Here is a 25,246-nt window from a genome sequence, read left to right as displayed (position 1 = left end):
GGATGCACTCCGCTACCATATGCATATTCTTCTGCTTTGCTGGCAACTGATCAGCTCTCCCAGGTGTAGTGTGAAGAAGAGAGGTGAGTACAAGACGTAAGTCTCACATGGTTCCTCATGCCACTCAGGTGGTCAGTTCTTCTAATTCAACTGTATCCAAAACTATTACAGTGATAACATCTGGATTGTGCTTTATTATTTCTTTAAACAGGTTTCTGGATACAAAATCTTGTGTAGAAAAAGTCAGCTTTAAATTGGCCATCATGCCTGGATATTGTTGTTTTGTGTGAAAAAATAACCAGTACTGGATCGTCTTCTTACGCTTGCTTTTAATCGCAGATGACATTGGTTTGCATATTCATGCACTCGCCCCCTAGTGATTTGGTTCAGAATATTAGCCTTGCTGTGACCTTGGCACACCAGCCTTCTAGGCAATCTAGTGCCATCAAACAGAATGGGCATGTCATGCAGTATTTCACATAGACTCTCTTTGGTGCAAGAATGGCTGGATGACCTCAATGTGAGAGCTTCAGAATTAATTAAAAAGACATAATGTTAATGGCCACTTCATCTTAATGTGACTTTAAGCTCTATATTATGTCACAGTAGTACTTTCATAAAAACTATGGGGTGGATCAATGGTTGATGCACAGAATTGTGCCAAAGCAGAGCTGGCTGACACCAAATGGAATTGTTTAGCTATCGCTTGGCTCAGGGCACATGCACTCGTGTAAAAGCTAAAATACTGGCGTGCGATCCTGTGCACTAAAGTCTAAAGCAACATTTTCTTCTTAGGAGCAGCAGTAGAGGGCCTCAAACATGATGGGTAAATCAGCACCTCTGTTCAGAATGAAAATTAAAATGAGACAAGACGTTCTCGTTGATGTGGGACACTGATGGTGGACACGGCCAAACATATTAGCTGGTAGTGGAATAGTTCAGCTGTTGCCTGCTTTGTGAATGTGCTTCACCCTCTTGTTCCTTTTCTTTTGATCTAAAAACAACATTATGAATGTTCTCTGGTGTCTTGTTCCCTTGTTCTTTTCCAGGTGCTGATTTCTGACTGTTATCACATAAATTAGGTGTCCTTCATCATTCCCACAGCTGTATGCTTCCCACGCTACTCTGCAATGCTGTTTTTGTCATTAGTTCATATCTTGCAAATCCTTATTTCCTTCCAGTTACAAAATAATCTAAGCTAGGTTTAATAAACTAGGTTTTACAAATTGACACATTTTTCACATAAAAAGCAAAAAGATTATGCGTTGACTAGAACATATTTCTACAAGACACGACACCTTTCTGTTAAAACACTACAGGGGACGGTTGTTATAGAAAAGAAATGGCTATGATTTTCAATACAGCCAAAGGATGTCCTGAACAGGAAGTTAATAGAAATGTAGATTAGTGAAGAACAAAAATATTCTATACATTAATCTGCGTATGTCAAGATTTAAAGAGCAGTGAGAAACCAAAGGTAGTTTTTCATTTCCTATTGGAATTTTCAGGAAACCAGTTATAGTTCTCTTGACATACACCTCGCTTTCTGGAGTCGGCGACTGACAGCTGAAGGGATGCAGGCACCCTTGCTGATGATGTCAGTTGAGACCAGATGCCAACCAAATTGTATGTTCTCTCACTACTCCTGCAGTAAAAGATGCTCGTTTTGACTGCCTAATGCAGATGTTGAACATTGTGTTACCCGCTGCAGGGACAGTTACTGGCTGTCGGTCAAGGCAGCTTGTAACTTCTAAACTTAACAATATTTGAACCCGACAACAGAACAACCTTCAGCTAAGATTCAGGTTTCAGTGCTTCTTCTACATGGATGGTAAAACTAATTTGTAGGGATTCTGTGGTGCCAGGGAGGGTGTTCAGGGTTTGTTTGTTGTCGCGTGATAAATTGGAGAAAAATAATATACACGGCAGCCATACATGTGGATGTAAATACAACCATACTTTATGCTTTTCCTACCCAACATGTTGTAGGTTTTCTTAGTGGCTGTGTCATTCTGTTGGTCTCAATATAGCCTAGCTCAGTAGCTAATTTATTGCCATGATGTATACTGCTTATACACAAATTGGCTAGCCTGTGGATCATCAGCTCATCAGGACGTGCTATTCCAATCTCTGATAATCGTACAATAACATCATCCCACCCCTTTTCCATTAACAGTTAAGCAGCCGTCACATTGATGTTTAATACAATTTCTCGCTGATAAGGTACAGAGTACCTGGTACTATCACAGAGACTCACAGTACCCTGGAAGTGACAATGACTGGATCAGATGTAACTGGATCAGATGTAACAGAGGTTTTCTTGCTTAATTTTTCCATTGAGCTGGTCCATATGGGTTGTAAGAAGAAAATATACCCAGCAACACCCACAGCTAGCCTATAGGGCATGTTACTGCATATTCCAGACCTATGCCTGGCAAAGAGGGATGGTGTTGCCAAAAATTATTTCTATAGGGTCCTTTTTGCCAAGGAAGCCCTGCTGAGGATAATGGGAACTATAGTTCACCATGTGATGAATGGCCATCTCAGGGTATTTTTTTTTTTTTTTTTTTTTTTTTTTTACTAGAGAGCAGTATAAAATAGAGCTAGTCTATTTAACCAGAGCAGCTAAGCTTTCTTTGACAAAGAGCTCGGACCTTAGCATTTAATTTAAATACAATTTACAAACAAATGAATTGGGACCTTGAGAACAGGGCCCTCTTTGCCTAATGTATCAGTTTGTCTTAGTGTGTCAGCCGTAGTTTTGCATGTATTTATAATATGGACTTCATAGACGTTTAACTACAAAATGTCACCTCCAAATAAATGCCTTGATTAGGTACATGAGAAGATGTATTATGAAGATAGTAAACTATATAAAAGCCACCAAAATTGTGTGTTTATGTTTTCCGTGCCATTGTTCCAATTACATGATTTACACTACACTAGGTTGGCATCATCTCTTCTCTAGATCTTCCAAGGCTGATACTTTTAAAGAATTTAAAAGAAACCCTCCCTTTTTGTGATGTGGTTTCTCTTCCTTACCCTAATTGTGGGCTGGGGGATTTTTCTTCAGGGGATGTTCCCTTAAGTCAGACAGAGCTGGAAGGGAACGGGAAGTCGGGGGAGGGATGGCTGGATTTAGAAACTTCACATTCTTTATTTAACCCCAAAGAAAGTGGAACATGACTTTATTTTCCCTGAAATTAACCTTAGGCCCCATTCTAACTGGATGTCATCAGCAGACTTTTCCATTGTTAATATGGTTACATTCATAATAAATTGTGTTTGTTAGCATAGCACCACAATAACGTAAATTTCTAAGAACTGGAAACTGTTCCAATAGGTAATTGGTGGTGTAGTCACATAGATTATGTCAATGTATAGATATATGTTTTTTTTATAGTAATAAACGGAGTCTGAGCTGGACTTGCGTTATGTATATGTAAATGAATGAGATCATGGTTAAGGGAACCGCATTATAAAAGGTCTGCTCGGTACTCTTAGTGGTGGAAGCACACTGGGCTTGGCTCTTCATAGCCCATAGTGAATGAGTTTAAAGTTCCAGCGATGCCCGTGTGGGTTAGCTGGATGGCATTGATGGTTGGGTGGAACGTTACAAGAATCCTTTTATGAGAAATGTGTGGACAAAAAAGCAAAACAGATTAATGGAATGATGTCCCGCTTTTTCCGTCTTTGTATGTGTACGTGTTCATATCCGCAGCAATGCTTTCTAATACATTGATCACTATATAGTTTTATATGGATATCAGCTCTTTTCCTGGTCGAGAACTGTATGTGTCAGATTGTAGGAAGCGGATCTATTTGATTTGTGTGGTTTTATTTTGTAGGTTAAGGGATTGTTTAAGGAAGAACATGTACATAATATGTGTATATATATTTTTTAATCGCTGGGTAGGGTAAATAGCATGATGTTTCTGTATCTTATGCTCTCCTTATTTATGATCACATTCCAAGCCATTTGTTCCTCTGAATGATTAGCATGACATATAGCTCCACTCAGACCTGAAAAGGTATATTCAATGGCATAATTGTGCAATTTTTTTAAAAACATTAGGCAGACTAAGGTTATCTTTAGTGTTTACATATTCTCTGGCATACTTTTTGGCATGTTTTGTCCAGAAGTGGCCTTTATGTTATAGTAGAAAGGGCTGCCCTCTTAGAATCCTCCAAGGTGAGACCTATCTCCCTGTTGTAAATGCTCTGTAATTACTCAGTTTGTGACTAACTAGGACTACAATCTAATCTGTGGTTCACAAGTACTTGGACATTTATTGGGTCAGGTAGGGTCTAGACATTATCCTAACGTGAGGTAAATCACTGTCAGTAGCACATTTCAGACTTTACTTTGTCTTGCGTGATTGATTGCAGTCTGTGAGCTGGGTGCAACCACATGTTGTGGAAATAGAGGACTTTGGCATTCCGTGGCCCGACATGTTAAGCGTTATCTATTAAGGATTTTAAAATGTGTGTTGCTTTTCGTGGCTGTTCATAGTCGGTGAAGCCATTTATAATTTGTTTGATTGCCATTGTGAACCTGCATGCTTGTCTAATACAAACAATGACAGAGGAGCTTTTCAAATGCTGATAATGCCGATTCTTGAGTTTACTTCTAGATTGTGAGCTTGTGAGCAGGGCCCTCATTACCTAATGTATGGTTTAACCTTAGTCTGTCAGTTCTAGTTGTTTCATACCCTTTGAATGTGTGAATTGTAAGGGGCAATGTATATACATGGCGGTATTTAAATTGATCCCCGTGATGTCTTCATCTAATTGCCTTGGAGGGTATACTTGGAAAAACGGCAAGGTTTCAATTCTGAGGGTGAGTGCAAACTGCTCCTTCATCACAGTCGTACATAAGTGGAGGTGGAGGTCTGTCAGGCTACCAGCATAGACCTCTCCTCTACCGCTTCCTCTATAGACTGCATGCCACCTGCTGTTTGATAGCAGTGGGATATGATGATATGATGTCGACTAGATTGGAAGCTCGCAAGAGCAGGGCCCTCTTGTCCTTTGCACCAGTTTGTTATTGTATGTGTTTCTAAATTGTTCTACTGACTGTAACAGCGCTGTGGAATCTGCCGGCGCTTTATAAATAAATGTCATGTGTAATATTATACTCCTTGGCATACTGAAATCAGCACCAATGAGTAGATTGTAGAAGTCTCCATACATAACCATAATGTATATTTGGGAATTCTGGAATGCAGTGCATACTAATGTGCGCCATGCATTGTGGGAAGACTTCTTTGGATTGGGGAGAACGTATGTGTGTGGGTATCCTCTGTAAGGTACCATTACAAAGAAGGGCAGTCTTCACAGTGGAAGAATTGCTGTAAAAGTCTCAAGTAGTCCCTGGAAAATATTTAGCAGTGGAAACTATTTGCCGTTGTATGGAGGGGAGGGAGCGATAAACGTTCAATAAAAAGATGGGGCGCAACAGTTTTTTCTTCATAATGATAAGCAAGTCATGAGGACCTCATTTTTCCTTTCCTGAGATGCGTAGCTTAAAGTAGTTGCGTTTTATAGTTTTCCATACCTATTTTTTTTTTGTAAACAGATACTGTGGGCCCCAGGTATAAAATACACCTTTATTTTATCTTTGCAGACACAATTGTGAAATTATACAGTATTTTCACAAAGAGCTTTTTCACCACAAAAAACATCCATAAACTTTTTTTTTAGAAGAGATTGCCTTTATATTAGTGATTGGAGGGTACGGAGTTATTATGGACCATTTTTTGTATTCTTTAGACCATTGGACCATACGTTAAAGAATCTGAGACCACTGTGTGGCTTCAATTTTTGTTTTTTAAATCTTTTGATTAAAAAACGCACACACATTATCATATTGTTTTTTTTTTTTTAACACAGGCCTAATAATTTGATTTGAAACTTATATTAGTGTGTGTGTGTGTGTATATATATATATATATATATATATATATATATATCATGTTTATTTTGAAACTGAAGATGCATTTTGTTTCTGTTGCAGACGTCGAGGCTAAGAAAGCTTGTGATTGGCTGCGGGCGGCAGGATTTCCGCAGTATGCACAGCTGTATGAAGGTAACATTCTCTACCATTACTTTAACTTGAACTTGTTAACTACCAAAGCAAGTTCCTAAGGATAAACATGTGAAATGTGTATGTGTCCTGGAAAGAAATAGCACCATAGGAGCAACTAAACCCTGAACTACTACTACACTACTGTGTTACGTGGGATAATGCAAAAATCTTACAAGGAGTAAGTACAATAGCCTGCAATGACCAAATTATAATATGTAGTACATTCATGTCATAGCTATGAATCCCTGAAATCGTATTACCCAAGTGTAAAAAATAAAATAATTGGTATAGTCAGGGCTCTTCTTTCTGTGATTCTTAATTTTCAAAAACCCGGATAAATAGTGAAAAAAATAAACCATGTTCCTTTGGCATGTGCCACTACTTATTTTTGCACTCATGCCACAGAGCCCTTGCCCTGTTCTTCTCCTTTTCATTTAGAGGGTAAGCGTCTTGCCATTTCCTTTCTCTGATGTCTCTGCTGCCTGGTACTCGGAGAACCGAGCTTGTCTTGCTTAGTCTCAATATCCTTCAATCCAACAAACTCAGGAATCAAGGCTCCAAAACTCACACGGGGCTGAGAGGATGGGACTGTGCTCTAGAACAATAGCTGGAAGCATGGCATCATGGTGAAGTGTCAAGCCAACCATTGTCTGACCAAGTGACTTCCACTTCTTCCCCTCCCTAAAACGGCACGCAGTTAAACAAAGACGACAGCAACTGCTAACACTCAGTGCTCATAATCTTCTGAGGGGCAGTACCTTCCTCCCATCTATCCACAGAAAGATGCACAAACTGGGGCAGCTGCTGCAGTCGTCTTCCTGTTTACTAGTAACAGTCTTGTCTCTAGGCATGTTAAATTTATGGAATGCAGTGCTCAGGTGTGTTTTTCACCTGATGCAAACCTGTGACAATTCAAGCAGATGGTTTTATTTGTTTAAATAAGAGCTTACTTAACCTGCTTCTCTAATACCAGCAATTTGGATGATTGATACATAGTTACATAGTACATGAAAAAAGACCTAAATCCATCAAGTTCAACCCTTCTACCTAACCTTCCTACTTCTGATCCAATTCATACAGTTTTGTTAACAGGGGTGAGCCTAGGGTTGGTGGCACCTGGATGCAGCATTTCTTTGGTGCCTTCTCCTCCCATAAATAAATACTAAGTACACGCACACTTGCTCTAATACTCCGTACAATTACACATATGATCTCCATCTCACCATTAACCTTAGGCTCACCACTGACACATGCACACACACTAACACCTTCACGTTCTCCAACAACGTACACTCACACACTCTTTCACTCACTCTAACACCATGCACTTACACATACATACAGACGCACGCACACTGTCCCATCATCAGTGCATCAGTGCAGTTTGCACAGCGTCTTCCCCTTACCTCAAGTGGAGCCCTGTCATTACTGCAGCTAGCACTATCAGTATGAGCTGCAACCCTACTATGATGAAGTCATGTAATGCGTCACATGAGCACCTTGGTTACCCACAGCACCCACCTTAGTGTGCCCCTGAAGTGTTATAAAGTAAATTGCCACTTTTTTTTAACTAAAATGGCTGCCCTAAACAGCCTTACCGATTACAGTAAGCGTGATGCTGGGCAGAAAATATGTTCAATAGAACACCCTTCCTGCAAGGCAAATAAACGAGAGCGAGGGGCAGAAGTGTAGAGAGGAGTTTTATGAATCCTTCGATGCATTTGCATGCACAAAAAGGTGAACTATTCAGCTATCATGCATTGAACTGACATGTACTTATACATGTGTCTCTAAAGAAGAGTTTGTATTTGTAAGATTACATACATTTTTTAAGCTCTCATGCAAGCAGTTGATTTAAATGTGCATTTACCTTAATTCATATAAAGGTTCATTTTTATTAATGGAATTAGAGAGAAGTGGTATATGTCTGTGTCCCAGTACTACCTTCATTAGCGGAGATGGTGGGACCATTGTTAAGCCTTTACTATTTTGACTCCTGTGGTTCCCCCCCGAAGTCCCGTCTGTAATGTATTTGCCTATATCTAGAGGCCCTCTTCAGTAAGAATTTTGAACATTTCTACTCCTTGCCTTTACCATCCATCATAAAAGGCCGTCCCCAGTGGGTTTCTCCTGTAGGAAAGACTGAGCTGACACTTACTTATGCATCATAAAATGTTCAGCAGTCCATAAAGCTCACAAGTTAGTGAATACACCTCATGTCTCATTGCCTGCGACATTGTGTTTTGTGCCTGCCTGACACCCTTCTCTTTTTCCTGCTGTCACGTCTTAATCCTCCCATTGCTATTTTCTTGCAGATTCACAATTTCCTGTGGACATTTCATGTGTGAAGCGAGATCACAGCTTCTTAGACCAGGATTCCCTCAAATCGCTGTGCAGGTACTGAATGAGCCTCATGGTTCACATAGCACATTGCTTATGTCTGTAAAAAATGTTTTTTTTTACTGAATTGTACGTGTTGTTCCATCCTGCCAAGTACCGCACTACTTTTATGAAGGTAAAATGCCAAACTGCAGAGCCATCAGCTGTGCACATCATGTGTTTGATATTTTCTGTGAAATGTAGTAATAGCGGACACTATGTGCGGGGGTAGCTGGAAAATTAGGGGGAGGTTTTCACAATCCAACATGTGGTTATGGGAAGAAAAGCCACTTTGTGCCACTTGAGTCTGAAAAGTAGTTTGCAAGGAGAAGGAAAAATTACCCTTTTTTAACCCTTTTTCTGTCTCTGAAAGCATGCATTAGTAAACTGATTCCTGAGTTTGAGGGGGTTAGTAGCTGGAGGCCATTGGCGACCGGTGTCTGCTGCTGGGAACTGCACAATCTGTTCCATACAAGTCATTTATTGCCAGGCTGTGAGCTGAGTGCACCCATTTGTCTCTACGCGGCAGAAATCCAACGTGTGCTCCTCAGTGGAAATAAAATGTCACGCCCAGGCACCATCAATGACTCACTCCAATGTTTTCCCCAGCTTTCGTCCCTCCAGATATTAATCCTGCCCCCCCCTTTTTTCATCATCCCCTTAAGGTTTGTGCATTACTCACCCTCGGTCACGCAATGACCAGTGTCATATGTGTCTAAAATTAAAGCTTTTTAAAGGAAACCTTCAATATTGAAAACAAGCTTGCAGTGATAGACTTGAATTCACACTAGACTAAAGATCTTACAGAAGCTTCAACAGAATGAGATCTGGAGTCCATTAACTCTTGTTCTCGTCTGTTCTTGCACCCATTGTTTTAATTGTTTAACTTCCATCACTTTATGGTTCTTTGGTCTTCTGCAGAATGTAGCAGTGAGTCTTTCAGTCCATCCAGTAACTGTGCCGCTCACGCTCTACTTGAATGTGAGTGGGGGACTGCTTAGGTGAGGATGACTTGGTTGTAGTGAAAAAGTTGTGGAAAAGTCAGTAGATGTTTGAGGGAGTGATCCAGTGAATGTTGGTTTTTTCTCTATGTAACATGATTGCAATATAAATGTATTCAATAATTGTCTTCTGACCGCAAAGATGGAATCATGACCTTTGTCATCTACTTCCTGTTCCTTTTCTGGAATTTGTGCAGTTTAGATGGTGTTTACTTACATTTGTTGAGCTTGTCATGCACTACGTTGCTGTCATATGGTAGGAAGCTGCTTATGTACTGAATCTGCCCGCACCCCTATATACCCAACGCAGAAGGCACCCCATGCCCAGCCAATTCTTCCAGCACCGTTTCCCAGGGAGACAAAAGGTGTGATGGCTGCTCCCGCACAGAACAGTGTATTTTATTTGGAGGAAGTCACCATGGCGTGGGGCTGTCTGAGGAAAGCTGTTTAATTTCAGTCTGCTTTGAGATGTAGGGTGAAACTGGCTGTAATGATTACCTCTATATGGTTATGTACAAAATTCCCTCAATCTTCCTTCTCTCGGGTTTTAACGATTCATCTCTTTCTCTCTCATCATAATTGTGGGTTTGTCTTTTGGGTGAACTCCAGGAAGTCAGTGTGTCTGAATAAGATGATATAACTAGTGAGGGCCAGTGAAGTCTATATGCATAGTTTTATTACATAAATAATGTATAGATGAACCTTAGGGTAGGAGGTCCCTGCCATACCGAGCTTTTAGTCTAATATGTGCAGTCCACTGATCCCCCAGGGAGCATTAAAAGCAAACACACTTATTAATTTATTTAGTTATCATTGTGCATTTACTTTATGCGTGTTATATAGCGCCCTCCTATTCCACAGCGCTGTACACTGGATTACTGTGACAAAACAAGTAGTAAGTGATTTCACAGGGGCGCCCTGCTCAAACGTAGTCTTTTGTTTAAAGCAGATCGTTTTTTATTTAGTAGATTTGCAAATATGTCCTTTTGATGCTGGATTTCCGACTTCAATGAAAAAGCTCATTCATTCATTCATATTTGATGAGGATAAAATAAATCCAATGTAGCAACAGAATATGGTGACATTTAATGCAAATCCTCTTTGATTTCGGAACTAGGATTTCCTGCCTGCGATGAATGCTTGTTTAACCCATTCAATGCCTTATGAAAATTCATAAAAGCATAGCTACTTAATTGAAAGACTGCTGCCAAGTTATACTAAACGTTAAACGTCTCTATGGTTTTACTAATCCTAAAACCGGCTAAATGTCGGGACAGGTTGTTCTTGTAGATTTAACCCCCCGTTGCTGGTTAATACCTTGCATTTCTTCTATTAGCGAGAAGGGTAGCACATTACAGTGCCGTGTTTTTCCATGGATTTTGGCGATACACGAGTTAATGCAGTTCCTTACTTTGTGCTCAGTCCTGATCAGACTGATAAAGAGAGGCGTGGAGCCAGCGCTATTAACGCAGAGTTGGTATCCAGGAAAATGTACAACTTGACCTCCGTTTCCCCTTGAATGACAGAAATACTTTTTTATGTGTATTTTAATATAATCTGTTTCCTACCTTTTGTTTGCAGGCGGCTAATGACACTTAATTCATGTGCTCCTATGAAGCTGGATGTTCATTTTCAGAGAAAACGGGTGAGTGTTTGGGTAGAGATGTTAATTGTTTTTTTTTTTCTTTTCCATGAAATCATTTGTTCTTAAAAAAGAAAGTGCCCTTACCATCGGCAAGCTGTTGCTTCTGAGGCGGCTATGTGTGGTTTCCACTGTATGGGTTAATCATCTGGGTTAATCACTTACAGCGTTTCCAATAAACTGCTCAATATGTAACATAGTAACCTATTCACATTTCTCAAAAGAATGTTTTCAACTTATGTTTTCAGCAATATTTACTAGCTTGTTCTTTTCTCTAAAAGGACCACGTATTTAAAACAATGTGTATGGGCCGCTCTGGTTAGGTATAAAAGCCCAAGAAAAAATATCTACTTTCCAATTTACATAATTTAATAAAATACAAAATTAAATTATAGATAAAATGTGTTCCCAATTCTTCTGCATTGTGCGTGCACGGTGTATTCCACACCTTAAGGATGATCTTACAGATTGTTGATACCTACTTTGGAGTCATGGACCATGTTTTGGCAACCACTTCCATACAGTTTCAATTTGCATGTCTTTTGTAGATATTTTTGGGTTTTTACCACCTGGCCCCAATTTACATTCCAGCGCAAGCAGTAGAAGTTGCGTTCTCTTTTTTTCCTATTTGTGTAGGGAGCGTGAGCTGGGAAATCTTCATAGGAGCAGTGATTGTGTTTAATGTCTTTTTTAAATACATACACCTTTTTGTTTTTATTGTGCTAAAACTTACTGGTGATTATATATATATATATATATATATATATATATATATATATATATATATGTATATATATATATATATATAGACCCCTTACTGTTTTGGAGGCGGTATAACACCCTCCCATTAATTATTCTGTGTTATTATTATTCACATTGTAGAATGAAGACTCTGATGAAGATGACCAGTGTGCAATTAGTGACCGCTGGGCATTCCAGAGAGACCAAGGCCGCTGGTCTCGTCTGGACTCTGTGGAACTCCTTTCTCCAACATTTGCAGGCCCACCTACCATAAAAAGCACATCTAGTCGTGACAGCATCTTGACAGACCTTAGCACTGAACTGGAGGCCACTTCCCTGCAGAGTGTCGAAGGTAGCAGGGGGCTCTTGGACATAGCTAGTACCCCACCCCAAGGAATGTCTTCATTGTCCAGTTCACCAGCTCCCACCAAGCCATGCAGGAGCCTCAGCGACCAATCACTTGCATTTTACAACCGGGGACAGAAAGAAAAGACCAAGAAAAAGAAAACCAAAGGCTTTCTGAAAAGGATGGAGTCACTCCGCAAGAGAGAGAAGGACAAAAAGAAAGTGGAATTGCCACTGCTTGTTACTAACAACACAGAAGTAGATGATTCAGGAAAGAACAATATAAGCTTTCCAAATGAGTGTGATGATGGTGACATTCCAGTATTCGAGAAGGACTTCCTTCACCCTGGGTATAGGACTAAATGTGCTTCTAGTGGTAGTCTTAGAAAGTCACATCCTAATAGCCCATGTAATGAGGTATACATGGAAGACTTTGAAGTGGGTGGAAAAAACAGCTTACGCCACAGACCCAGAAAAACATCAGATCAACTTGTTTGCATACCAGTTGACCACAAGCCTGGTACTTTCCCCAGGTCTCTTTCCATTGAAAGTTTATGTCCTGGAACCCGGGTTCCCCTGGAAAACTGGAAGATGGGGAGCAAATCCCTGGGACAGTCGGTGTGTAGTAGCATGGATTCCCACTGCCTGGAAGGAAGGCCAAGAAGAGGGTCTTTCAGTTCTTTGGGTAGCCGTTCCAGTATTTATGACAATGTTCCTTCTTCACTGGCAGGCAGTGGGGACCTACTAGAACTAGGAGGCCATGGGGACCTTTTTGAGCACTTGGATGATGTTCTTAATCATGTTCGGGGTCTCCAGAGGATGGTAGAGATGTGGTCACGAACTGTATGCCCAGAGCTCGACGAGGGCACAGACTCTGGGGGTGAACACATTGGCCATCTTAACTATGAAGAGAGATCTATGTCTGATGTGGGCACTTCTGCAAGTGACTTTGACAGCACTGGGAATTCGCTCAATGACACGGAGGAAACCGAGATGAGAGAGAGGAGGGATTCCGGGGTTGGGGCATCGCTAACAAGGCCGTGCAGGTTTGTTAGGAAATGTTGGTAATAAATTAATGCTTATTAAACAAATGTATTAGTTGTCACATATTATACCAGTACATCAAGTACTTAGTTAGAATCAAGTGGAATTTATTTAACATACTGTGCATCTTGCCTTTTAGTTAAATATACCCTACAGTGTAGTGGGACACACTAAACATGGAATTCAGTAGGTCATAGCTGATAAAATGGAGCCGATGGTATAAAATGAACTACAAGTGCACTACTAAGTACAGATGGAATAGAGAGAGGATATAATAGAAATGTTTTGTTTGCTTAAGGAATTGGCTGTAATGCAGAGAACCAGCTACATTTATTGGCTCCTCTAGGATGGTAGATTGAGGCAAGTTTTTGCAGACTTGAGTACAGCAAGCCATTGAAAATGACTTCTGTGGATAATCAAACTGATTGTGATATTTGAAGATGAACATACATTCTTACTGTCTAGAACAGGTATATAGATCTAAAGAGTAGTTACATTGAAAAGCTTGTCCTTTTTTACCCATTGTAATTGCTGGTGGTTTTATTAGTAATACCGTGTTGGCTCGGATATAGGCCGCCTCCGTATATAGGCCGCACCCTAAAAGTTGGGTGCTTTTTTAAAGAAATTTTTTTTAATAGACATGCTGCCACTCTGTCCCCCCCCCGAGATATGCTGCCACTGTCCTCCCCCCCCGAGATATGCTGCCACTGTCCTCCCCCCCGAGATATGCGGCCACTGTCCCCCCCCAGATATTCTACCACTGTCCTCCTCCTCCCCCCTGAGATATGCTGCCACTGTCCTCCTCCTCCCCCCCGAGATATGATGCCACTCTGCCCCCCCCCCCGGCTTACCAGAGCAGACTCCCGGGTGTCTTGCGGGGCCAGCAGGGGACATCTACGCAATACACGTATACAACTTCCGATGCCGGCACTCAGGGGCCCCGCAAGACACCCGGGAGTCTGCTCTGGTAAGTCTTGGGGGTAGAGGTAAAACGCATCGTGCGGACGTTCACCGGCTGTGGCGATGCGCATATAACAGCCTCCACTGCCGGCACGTCTGCACCATGTGCTTTAACAATCTGTTTACGCGCATCGCTGCTGCCGGTAACGTCTGCACGATGCGCTTAGATAACCTCCCGTGCCGGCCCTCTCCCCGTGGTAAGTGCTAGCAGGGGAGGCTGTCTGAGCGTATCGGGGAGTAGGATGCAGGTCCCCTGCACCGCTGCGGGGGATCTGTATCCTAAACCGGCTGCCTGCCCCGGCGCCCGGAACTGCATGTCCCGGGCGTCGGGCGCTAGACCCCGAATATAGGCCGCACCCCCACTTTAAAGACTTAAAGTGGGGGGGAAAGTGCGGCCTATATTCGAGCCAATACGGTATGTTTTTATGCATTATATACTTTCAAATACTGTGAAATACACTTTTTGGTAGAAAATTAACACATTTAGTATTGGTATTTTGCAAAGTGATTGCACCCTTTGAATGCAAGCAGCAGCAGTGTGGTTATCTTATTGTTCTGAATATATTGATCTGTGAGCTAAAAGGTTAATTAGGCTTTCTCGGGCACTGACACTCTCTCCCCCGCAGGAAGTTGCGCTGGCACAGCTTCCAGAACTCACACCGGCCAAGCCTTAGCTCTGCATCCCTGGAGATTAACAGACAGTCAGCGGCGCAGCTCAACCTCCTGCAGAAGCTGTCCCTGCTCCGACTCACAGCCATTATGGAGAAACACTCTGTGCCCAGCAAGCAAGGGTGGGCATGGTGAGTAGACATGACTGATCTAAACCCAACCACAACTCATTGACAAGGCTCATGAAAGTCGTAGGATATTTCTGGCTTTTTGATTCCCATGTGCAGTGGAAATTCTCCTTTTGACCATTTCAGTTTCAGACTTCCTTTTGTGGGATTAATTTTTATATGCTGATTTGTATTATTATTATTATTATTATTATTATTATTATTATCTTTTTACTTATATAGCGCCAACAATTTACACAGCGCTTCTTACAATACATATATTCACAGGGCATGACAAGACTAGAATTGACAGACTAAGACAAACCAAGGTCCTCTGTAAATGAGCTAAAATTGAAGACTCTCCTGAGTAGTTATTCACTGTTTCTCGGCCGAGCTGGCGTCACCTTTTTGTTTTCTGTACCCCATACAGTGTAAGACCAGCACAGTCCTGCATTGCACATTAGGCATACACATCCCGAACAGCTGTGTGTATTTATGGTCTTGTTGGATTTGAGGACAAAAACTAAGCAAACAAAATGAAATGCATAACAATGGACATATAAAACTTGAGAAAATAACATCATGATTAGCTTCTAATATCTTATAATATGTTAAAACCAAATAAGTAGTAGGTGTACAGGCTGTAAATATTCACTTTTACTTCTGTCAAAGTAATCCTGTAGGTTTCATTATTTTGCTTGATAACCAGTAAGAGTGAGATAGCATGGGCAGAGTTTGGGGGTCACCTTAGCCTATATATAGAGACATGGGCATGCTAGTCATTGAAGCCTAAATATCATATATTACCCGCTTTCCTGTTGTGTTCTTCAATCTCTGAAAGTGTAGCTACTTGGGGCATTCTTACCTAAAATTGTAAAATATGTAAACCAAGGTAACTATGATGCGGCTTGAGATTTTATATTTTGAATATTACATTATAATTTGTTTTACAGTAAGCCCTTTCCTTTGCAGTGTTCCCATTCATAGAAATAGCTAACTGGTTTAAACTATGGTATGTTTTTATAGCATCATATGTTGTGTTCCAACTTAGGAAAACAATTCAAAACAAAACCCACTATAGTGTTGATTGCTATAAAAGTGGTCAATGTTCTCTTGGTAGTAAATTACAAAAACTAATATAGCCACGTTATATTGAATGATTGAGTGCAGTTCATAAAGTTAAAAATGTTTAAAAAGAAGTGCTTATTTAAGTTTTTTTTTTTTTTTTTTTAAACTATAATTTAATATTTGAAGAAAGAGTGACCTCTTGTGGCCAGATGTGCAAAAAGACCAACACATGGTTTTGGTACTTTCTGGAAAAAAAAAAATTTAAAAAATTAAACACATCTATTTTTATTAACGTTCATGCACTTTTATTTTAACTTTCATTTCACTTCTGTGTTAAATGTTGCTCTTCTCGTTTGTGTTCTGGAACCCTTACAGGACAGTTCCTAAATTTATGAAGAGAAGTAAAGTTCCTGATTACAAAGGAAGAGCGGTGTTTGGGGTTCCCCCAATAATCAACGTGCAGAGGACTGGGCAGCCATTGCCGCAGAGCATCCAGCAGGCCATGCGCTATATTAGGAGCCAGTGTCTGGACCAGGTAATTACAGCTTGGTCCGTATTCGTAACATTGTTTCTCCAAACACAAAAGCCATAGCCAAAGTTGCTGGTTCATCATCTAGAACTGCTTGGAATGAGACAAATGTTACCAAGATTACCATACTAACTATTATTGAAATGACACTTTTTGTTAGAGTTACAAGATTGAAGTAGATCATTGAATATTTTAATTGAATAATGGTTGGTATGAATTTCTCAAATTCTTTTGTCTCCATTTATAATAACTTTGAACTTAAAATTAATAATTAATTAATTAATAAATTGATCATTCTACTGGTTCTAGAAAAAAAAACTCTTAAGTGGGCAGAGATAGCCAGAAAGCAGCTAAGAGTTGGAGAAGGAGGTAGAATGTCTTGTTGTTCATGTCTACGTTCTTTCTTTTACTTACAGGTGGGAATCTTCAGGAAGTCCGGTGTGAAGTCTCGTATTCAGGTGCTGCGGCAGATGAATGAATCCTCTCCTGATCACGTCAGCTACACGGGACAGTCGGCGTATGACGTGGCAGATCTGTTGAAGCAGTATTTCCGGGACTTGCCTGAGCCCATCTTCACAAGCAAATTGACAGACACCTTCTTGCAAATTTACCAGTGTGAGCTTTCCATCTCTTCACCTTTAGCATGCAATATGTGGTGTCTTCTAGTCAGTGGGTTGGTATTGGCCATTATAGAACATTTATATGTTCCTCGTTCTCCCCTGAAGTCCCTCTTTGTTGCTTATGAGTGTATCACAGTGTTTCACGGCCTGAAAGTCTTAACAATATGTAAGTCAGTATCGCGGAACAAACCACTTGAGGCAGAACAAGGGGGGGACAAATCTGTTCTCCTCTAATAACACTCTGACACATATAGCTCAGCCAGCGCATTGGAAGACAGTCATTTGGGCCATGGGCAGCTGCTCCTTTTGCCCTATGGTAAAGGTGGCCCTGGCTTTTCCCCTTAAACTATAATATATATTTCCTATGATTATGGATGCTAAATTGGCATCAAGTCACAAGTATAAGCCGGGGTTAAGTAATATTAGGAACATAAACAAACAGTTTGTATGGTTATGTGTGGGTGATAAACACTAATAAAACAATACAGTGACTACTGAACAATATAATTTATATAATTTTCCCGTACTCTTTCCAGATGTACCCAAGGACCAGAGGCTGCGGGCAGTACAAGCTGCTATTCTGCTGATGCCTGATGAAAACAGAGAAGTCCTGCAGACCTTATTGTATTTCCTAAGTGACATTTCGTCCGCCCAAGAGAACCAAATGACACCTGGGAACTTGGCTGTGTGTCTTGCACCTTCTGTATTCCATCTCAATATTTCCAAGAAAGAGAGCACTTCCCCTAGGTATGCCTTTCTGCCCCCGGGACAGGGTGATTCCCTGTTGGTTCCAGTCATTTAATTAATGCTGCATTTTTGGTGTAGTAGTAAAAATACCAGATATTTCTCTATATAAAAATAAAAGATCCAGTGTTTTTAAAGAACACACACACATATACCCATCCCCCCACCCTCAGGTAGCTATTCCCTTGTTCACATATACTTAGGGGATAGCATTTACAAATTGTGGTATGATCTACTGTATGTAACACCATACACATTTGGGCTACAATCTATACATATAAATATATATTATAATTTTTAATGCAGGGTCCTGCAGAAGAGAGGAACCTCTGGAAAGCCAGACCACAAGGACCTCAGTGAGAACATGGCAGCTACTCAGGGATTGCTACACATGATCACGGAGTGCAAAAAGCTATTTCAGGTGAGTGTAGAGACACACAGAATTCACATTTATCACATAACACAATCTTTTATTTGTGTTGATTGTGTCTGAAAATCCAATGATGAGCATATTTGTCGGTATAAGAAAAATTTAACTGTCCGCATAAAGGAATGAAAAACATCTCAATCATTCTTTCTGTTGCGTTCTTATCATTTGCTTGTCAACAATTAGATTCCACATGACATGATGCTACAGTCCCGGAATTCATATATATCTGCTGACGCTCAGCCTCTGTCCCTGGAGGAACTTTGTGGGGCATCTGAAGGTGAGGCCAGGGACTCCTCCTTCCTAGATAACAGCATCCAAGAACTTCTGCAGGACTCGGCAGAACGCTTCAAAAGTTGGGCATCCATGCCAGGTCCTGAAAACACTGAGTTGTCATGTAAAAAGGTGAGACTCCAAGACTTTTGCTAGCGTGAATCTGTTTACAGCTATTTTTTTTTCTTTCCTTGAAATCACCATGTCTTTAATAAAAAATAAAAAAACTGATTACTTATGTTTATATAGAAATGCTTTATTAAGGTTAGATTTTAGAAAACCCTTTTTTATGGATACTATAGGTTGGTGATGGAAATCCTATGCGCATGTGGAAGGTGTCAACCGAAGTAGAAGCCCCCCCAAGCTCTTTGTTGCATCGGGTTTTGCGAGAGCGCCATCTATGGGACGATGATCTCTTGCAGGGCAAAGTGGTAGAAACTCTGGAACAAAACATGGAGATCTTCCACTATGTGACAGACACCATGGCGCCTCACCCACGGAGACAGTTCCTAGTGCTAAGGTACATCTGATCTGTTTAACTGAGTCATTTATTTTTGAACAATGAATAATTACACAATCATACAAGAATGTTATTAAGATGTTATAATATCTCCATATTGAATGTGCTAGTGTGCATCACATATGTGTAACCATTTTCTTGCTCTGTAACACAAGTTTGTATTCTTGTCACACAAAATTTAGTATAATGTTCGCTTTCATCAGTAACAATCCCCATATGTTAGCACAGTATCACTTACAGCACAAAAATGGCAGGTTTTTATTTTATATTGTCTGCCTTACAGAAAATGGCGCACAGATCTTCCTAGAGGAGGATGTCTTCTTGTTTCTACATCTTTGGATCATGCCACTGGCCAACCAGAGGAAGGAGTGCAGGCTGTAATCTTAAATTCACAATATCTTATGGAGCCTTGTGGAATGGGACGTTCCAAGCTGACTTATATCTGCAGGACTGATCTCAGGTAACATTACCCAGGCTCTGCCTTTGGGTCCGCAGAATAATAATTACTTGTTTTAATTCAATCAGTGACCGTATTCAGTACAGTTGAGAGATAATGTCAGCTGCCTGATTTACACAGAATACTTTTGTAGTTGTTTGTTACTGATGTAAGCCACTTATTTTTGTTCCTAGGGGACGATCTCCCGATTGGTACAACAAGGTATTTGGACATCTGTGCGCAATGGAAGTTGCCCGTATCCGGAACTCATTCCCACCTCTAAATCCATGTGGGCCTGAAACAAAGCTATGAGCGTGGGGAACTTTGTCTGCAGATTGTGTGCTGCCAGGAATTTTTCCTCTTTCATTGAAAAACCTCACTGGAAAACTTCCAATGACCAGAATCTAGCACAAGCATGATACCCTATGGCTATGTGGCTTTACCTGTTCTGGCTTTGGGGATGATTGAAATGGGTCAAATTGTAGATGTGGTGCTGCTTGTGCAGCGAACTCTACTGTGAGATGATAAAGTTCTAAGAAACATGTGATAAATGCGACTGCCTTCCTGATTGGCGACATGTTACATAAGACAAAATTCTGCGTTGACATCCAATTCGCAAATTATATATATAAAACTTTGTCCTGCTTTTTTCATGATGGCATTAACAGTGATCAGTATTATCTATTTCTTTTTTGTTGTTGTTTTTTTTCCCTTTTGCCAATGTGTTAATGGAAATCTTTTTTTTTCCCCTCATCCATTGTATTGTATGTATAGAATGGAATGTTATGTATGTTTCAGAAACGTGTGTGCGACGGTTTATGTAGTATTTTCATGTGACTGTTGTGAATGTACTGATCTGACCAGACGAACTTTGTAACAAAGAAGATTAACGATTAGCGTGACTGGTTCCTGGCACGATACAATGCGACACCTGCCTGGACCGATTTTAGTCTCTTCATTGTTAATGTAGTATTAACCCCTTAACGGTTCTCACATAAAGAAGGACTGGAAGCTTGTAAAGCATTAGTTTGCGTTTTATTGATGGTCAGATGGACCCTCAAGATAAAGGAGCTTTTTTTTGTGCCAATTCTAGTTGATAGAGTTTTTCAGAGTTTGTGGGCCCTGATTGTTCCAGACCCATTCTACTTGTCCATCAACAGATAATTAGCAGCTGCAACTTTCGGGACCAATCCATTTTTTTGAATAGTTTACTAAATATGCCTTTTTTGTGTTGAGTAGCCAGTCGTGCATTCTACTGTTTGAGTGCCCTTCTTTTAAACTAACTGTAGGGATGCGATGTGATGTTGTCCATCATACAGTAGCATTGGCACTAGAGGGGCTCCTGTTATCTTCTGACAACTGCCTCCTGCTTGCAGGGCAAGAAGGGCAGAGCTATAACTATCTGTGCCACTTTGGCACTCCTACTGCCTTAGGCATATGTAACTGGACAGCTTCCTAGTGTCCCGTGTGAATAGGAAGCATTCTGAATGTTAATTTCAGTGTCCTTTTAGACATTTTAGCAAAAATATCTTGTATATGTATTTCTCAGCATTGTATGTCTGATTTTTATAAGTCAATGTGGGCCGGGATACTCACACTTTGATCTTTTAATAAAATGTATCGCCAACACTCGGTTTGTATAATGTGTGTGAAGACTGCCTTGGAGTTCTTTGCAAACTTTATATTTCAATCAGTTTCTGGGTGGACATTGTGATCTGCAATCCAGTGGTATTCCAGTCCAGTAGGTAGAATGTATCGACTAGGCTGGCTGATCACAGCTGCTTCTGTCTACAATACTATAAGCCTAATGTGGAAGGGTGATGTTATATATAAATAATGTACAGATTAAATCATAATATATACTATTTTGTACTTTTCTGTCACCAGAGAACTGTGTGCAACACAGCGTCTTATCAGTGTTTATATTTAAGGGATGTTTTCTAATATAATCCACCTTTATTGACCGGAGAAATAATAAAATACCCTCCAAAATATTTTCTGTTTTTGAATCTTGCTTTATTAAACTAAGAATTCTGTGTATGAACTTGCAGGAGAAGCATGTGTATGAGTCCATTTGTCTGTTGCACTATTACACACTAATTAACACACACCTGAATGCTCCACCGCCATCAAACTGCTAAAACTTTGTCTTTTATAAAGGTGGTCACACTTGCTGATGATAAATTATGAAGGACATTTTAATAACAGCACCTGTCTGCTACTTAGCATCTTAATTTCTATGGAAGCAAGTAAGGGTGTACTTGGTTTTTCACACGTGGCTTCTCCGTGTTGGCTTTAGTTTTTTAAAAACATTATGACACAATGTAATATGGTATGCGTTGTTCATTTATCTGAGGTTATATTTAACTCTTTTTTAGACAGATGATTATTTTCTAATTTGTAAAACCATAAAAATCTAAGAGGGTGTACTCACGACTGTACATCATATTGTGCCGGTCAGTTCATTAATACCTTCCTATATATCATACGGCCAAAGAGGGGCACTGTTTTAGTGGGTGTGACTGGCAAGGCTTTATCAAGACTTTTTATGTGACTTCATGACCACTGGTTGCTGTTTATGTAGCTGAGCAAGAATCGTGCATTATATTTATAGTATTTTATTCCAACTGTCCCGATTTGGGCAAGACAGTCCCGATTTTGGGACGCTGTCCCACCTATCCCTACCTCTGTCCCGCTTTGCAGGGGCTGAGGAAGGGTGAGGCGTGATCGGTACTCACCTCAGGTGCAGCTGCGGGGGGCGCACAGCCGCCCGATCAGCACCTGCAGCCTGCAGGACTAGTTGAGAGATCACAATCTCCCTCAAGTCGGCTCAACATTAGGAAGCGCAAGGTCTGTCACTTCAAACCTCGCTTTACTGCTCCCTAATCGCTATGCGCTGGCGCGCTCTGCATCAATAGCCATTGCGTTGTGAGTGACAGACCTTGCGCTCCCACCACAGGATGGAGGATGGAGGAAGATGTAAGAGATGGGGAGAAAGGGGTGTAAGGGCAGTGTATGTATGTATGTATGTATGTTTTTCTAAGCTCGTGTGTATAAGAGAAATATAGGTATCTAAGCTGGTGTGTGTGTGTGTGTGTGTGTGTGTGTGTGTTTATGAGCAGGTGTGTGTAAGTAAGGGCAGTGTACATGTTTATGGGCAGGTGTGTGTAAAGGCAGTGTGTATGGACAGGTGTGTATAAGGGCAGTGTGTGTGTTTATGGGTAGGTGTGTGTAAGGGTCCTGAGAGGGAGGTAGAGTGAGGCTACAATTCCCATGACACCTGAGAATAATGGGAATTGTAGTTCACAGCTAGCATGTGCAGCTTTACTGTTGACTGCACTTCCCAGCTTCCTACTTCAGCTAGCATCATGGAAGCAATATGTCTGGCTGAGCCTCATGTGAACTGTAGTCAACAGCAGGTGATGTGACAGGTGTTAGTTGTGGATTACGACTCCAATGATGCCTAGTCATGGTGGACACCTGGCTGGTTGAGCATTATGGGAACTGTAATTCACAGCTAACATCTGCAGCTTTATCTACTGTTAACTGCAGTTCCCATGATGCTCAGCCAGCATCATGGAAGTAGTATGTCTGGGTGAGCCTCATGGGAATTCAATTCAATGTGTTGGTTATTTTTAATATGCATGACTGTGCTGACAAAAATGAAGTGTATTTTAAGAGCGCGACATTGTAAAGTGCAATTTGTTGTATTGGTGACTTCCGTGAGAGCAATTAAAACAATTAAAAAGTGTCCCTCTTTCACATTTTGAAATGTTGGGAGGTATGCATATTGCAGTGGCTCTCTACACTTTATACAAATTTACACATTTCTATATTTTATTTTATTCTTTACATGTCTTTTTTGCAGCCTTGAGTATTATTGGAAACATCATTTGATAAGTAAATTCCTCATTTTGTTTATTTCTACTGTGCAACACTTCATAACACTGCATTTACCTTTCTTGTTTTCTTAGGTGGTATAGCTAGTGTTTGCTGCATTTCTTTTTTGGGAGTAGGTGCCTAAGTTACTTTATATTGTTCTATTATTTAGTACTTAATTTAAACATATCTTGTGTTTTATACAAATAATTGTGCTCAATCGCACCCATCAAACATTCTGAGCTCCTAGAAAGCAAAAAAACATCAGGGGAAGAAAGTCTCTAAAGATACTTGGGAGGTATGGTTTACTGAGCTTATGTTGAAAATAATAAAAAGTTAAAGGAGCTCTATGTTTTTGAATGACATACACTATTTTATTCACTTATTAAACAATGCTGGGGCTGCCTGTGTGCCTTATTTAGGACACCGTGTATGTTTCTATGAAAGGGTTATTGGAAAGTACTCCATTACAGGGACAGTATGTGAACGATGCGTAAGATAAACAGAAAATGTAAAACCACGTGACTAAGCTGTTATACTTGTACCCTATGAACAAAAAGCATTAATAATAATCTTTGAAACTTGCAGTTTTGCAGTCTTTTAAGAACAATAACAAACATGGATGCATTTGGCGAGGGGAAAAAAAGAATCTGATTCATGGTAACATTAGTGAATGTCTGAAGGCAGAACGGTCAGGTAATATACCCATGTTAATTGTATTCTGTTCTTATATAATGTATTTATTGTCTGCAGAGTACATAAGTATTAAGCAGCAGTACAGCATTCACCCATAAGGAACACTAAGCTGGATCGTATATATCTATGTCGAGGAGACACATTTTTGGAAATCTATCTGCATCAACTATTCATTATACAAGGGAAGGTCAGCCCTCCTTGCAGGAGAAGCTTACTCAGTTGGTTCCTTCACAATGCATAGATACACCAGGGTGTTAAGATGTACAACAGAAGGGTATATTTACTATCCTGAGAGTTTGCAGAAGACAACAAGTGTAATAGCAATAGTAGGGAAGTTTGGGCAGATGCTCCTAACACCCTTGTGTTTTTAAGTAAACATAGTCAACAACTTTGCAATTTTGTACAGTATGAAAATTATAGTCTTAATGAAACTCCATTCTCTGACAAAGCAACTTTGAATACCTTTCACATCTGTTACTGTAAAAAAAACTTTTTGCTGGTTAAATAGGAAGGGTTAGTGTCGGCGCTTGCATATCCTTCACTTAAAAAGCCCCCAAACACCCAGAATGTAGAACGCTTAAATTGCTAATTTGTTTAAAAATTCCCATACCCATGTCGACAACATATGAAACATGAAGTCTTCATATAAGGAACTATAAATATATTTACATGTCCTTTTTTATTTACAATTCTGCCTGGTTTTACTATCCAGTATACACAGCAATGCATTGTGTATAGTCAATAAATCCTGATTTGACACTGAACAGCAGTAACGAGTGATCTCCTGTACAACTTCCATTCTTTTCACCACTGGAGAAGAAATTGCTTTATGAACTCGCTACAATATTTGTCAAAGTAGTGAAATTATTCTGTTACACCAGGCAATCATTATGCGTTGCAATTGCTGTTGTGCTTTTGGTTTATAGGGTGTGAAAATCTGTTTTCTTATCAACAGCTGTTACACACAGGCCTCCGTTGTCTGCAGCTGTTTCCCCATTTATCTTAGAATCCAGGCTAAAGAATGGCAAATAGTCATCATAGAAAACACTGCTGCAGGAATGACCTGGGTGACTATTAA

The 25,246-nt window shown here is 40.3% G+C and overlaps 1 protein-coding gene across 3 annotated transcripts in view; it reads left to right on the top strand.

Annotated features, from left to right (window-relative positions):
* STARD8 (StAR related lipid transfer domain containing 8) overlaps positions 1 to 19,998 on the top strand; it is a 51,804-nt gene extending 31,806 nt beyond the window's left edge. For all 3 annotated transcript variants that reach the window (XM_053472329.1, XM_053472332.1, XM_053472330.1), the window contains exons 2-14: positions 6,017 to 6,088; positions 8,404 to 8,485; positions 11,050 to 11,113; positions 11,993 to 13,242; positions 14,827 to 15,000; positions 16,420 to 16,579; positions 16,990 to 17,188; positions 17,730 to 17,940; positions 18,244 to 18,358; positions 18,551 to 18,769; positions 18,940 to 19,157; positions 19,441 to 19,617; positions 19,788 to 19,998. In XM_053472329.1, coding sequence (XP_053328304.1) covers positions 6,017 to 6,088; positions 8,404 to 8,485; positions 11,050 to 11,113; positions 11,993 to 13,242; positions 14,827 to 15,000; positions 16,420 to 16,579; positions 16,990 to 17,188; positions 17,730 to 17,940; positions 18,244 to 18,358; positions 18,551 to 18,769; positions 18,940 to 19,157; positions 19,441 to 19,617; positions 19,788 to 19,905 — 3,059 coding nt within the window. In that variant the 3' untranslated portion in view covers positions 19,906 to 19,998. The remainder of the gene's footprint in view (positions 1 to 6,016; positions 6,089 to 8,403; positions 8,486 to 11,049; positions 11,114 to 11,992; positions 13,243 to 14,826; positions 15,001 to 16,419; positions 16,580 to 16,989; positions 17,189 to 17,729; positions 17,941 to 18,243; positions 18,359 to 18,550; positions 18,770 to 18,939; positions 19,158 to 19,440; positions 19,618 to 19,787) is intronic.
* The last annotated feature ends 5,248 nt before the right edge of the window (positions 19,999 to 25,246 follow it).

This window comes from Spea bombifrons, chromosome 8 (genome assembly GCF_027358695.1).
Source record: "Spea bombifrons isolate aSpeBom1 chromosome 8, aSpeBom1.2.pri, whole genome shotgun sequence".
Taxonomy (NCBI): Eukaryota; Metazoa; Chordata; class Amphibia; order Anura; family Pelobatidae; genus Spea; species Spea bombifrons.
The sequence above is the reverse complement of the archived record's forward strand: the minus strand, read 5'-3'. Positions and strand labels throughout refer to the sequence as shown.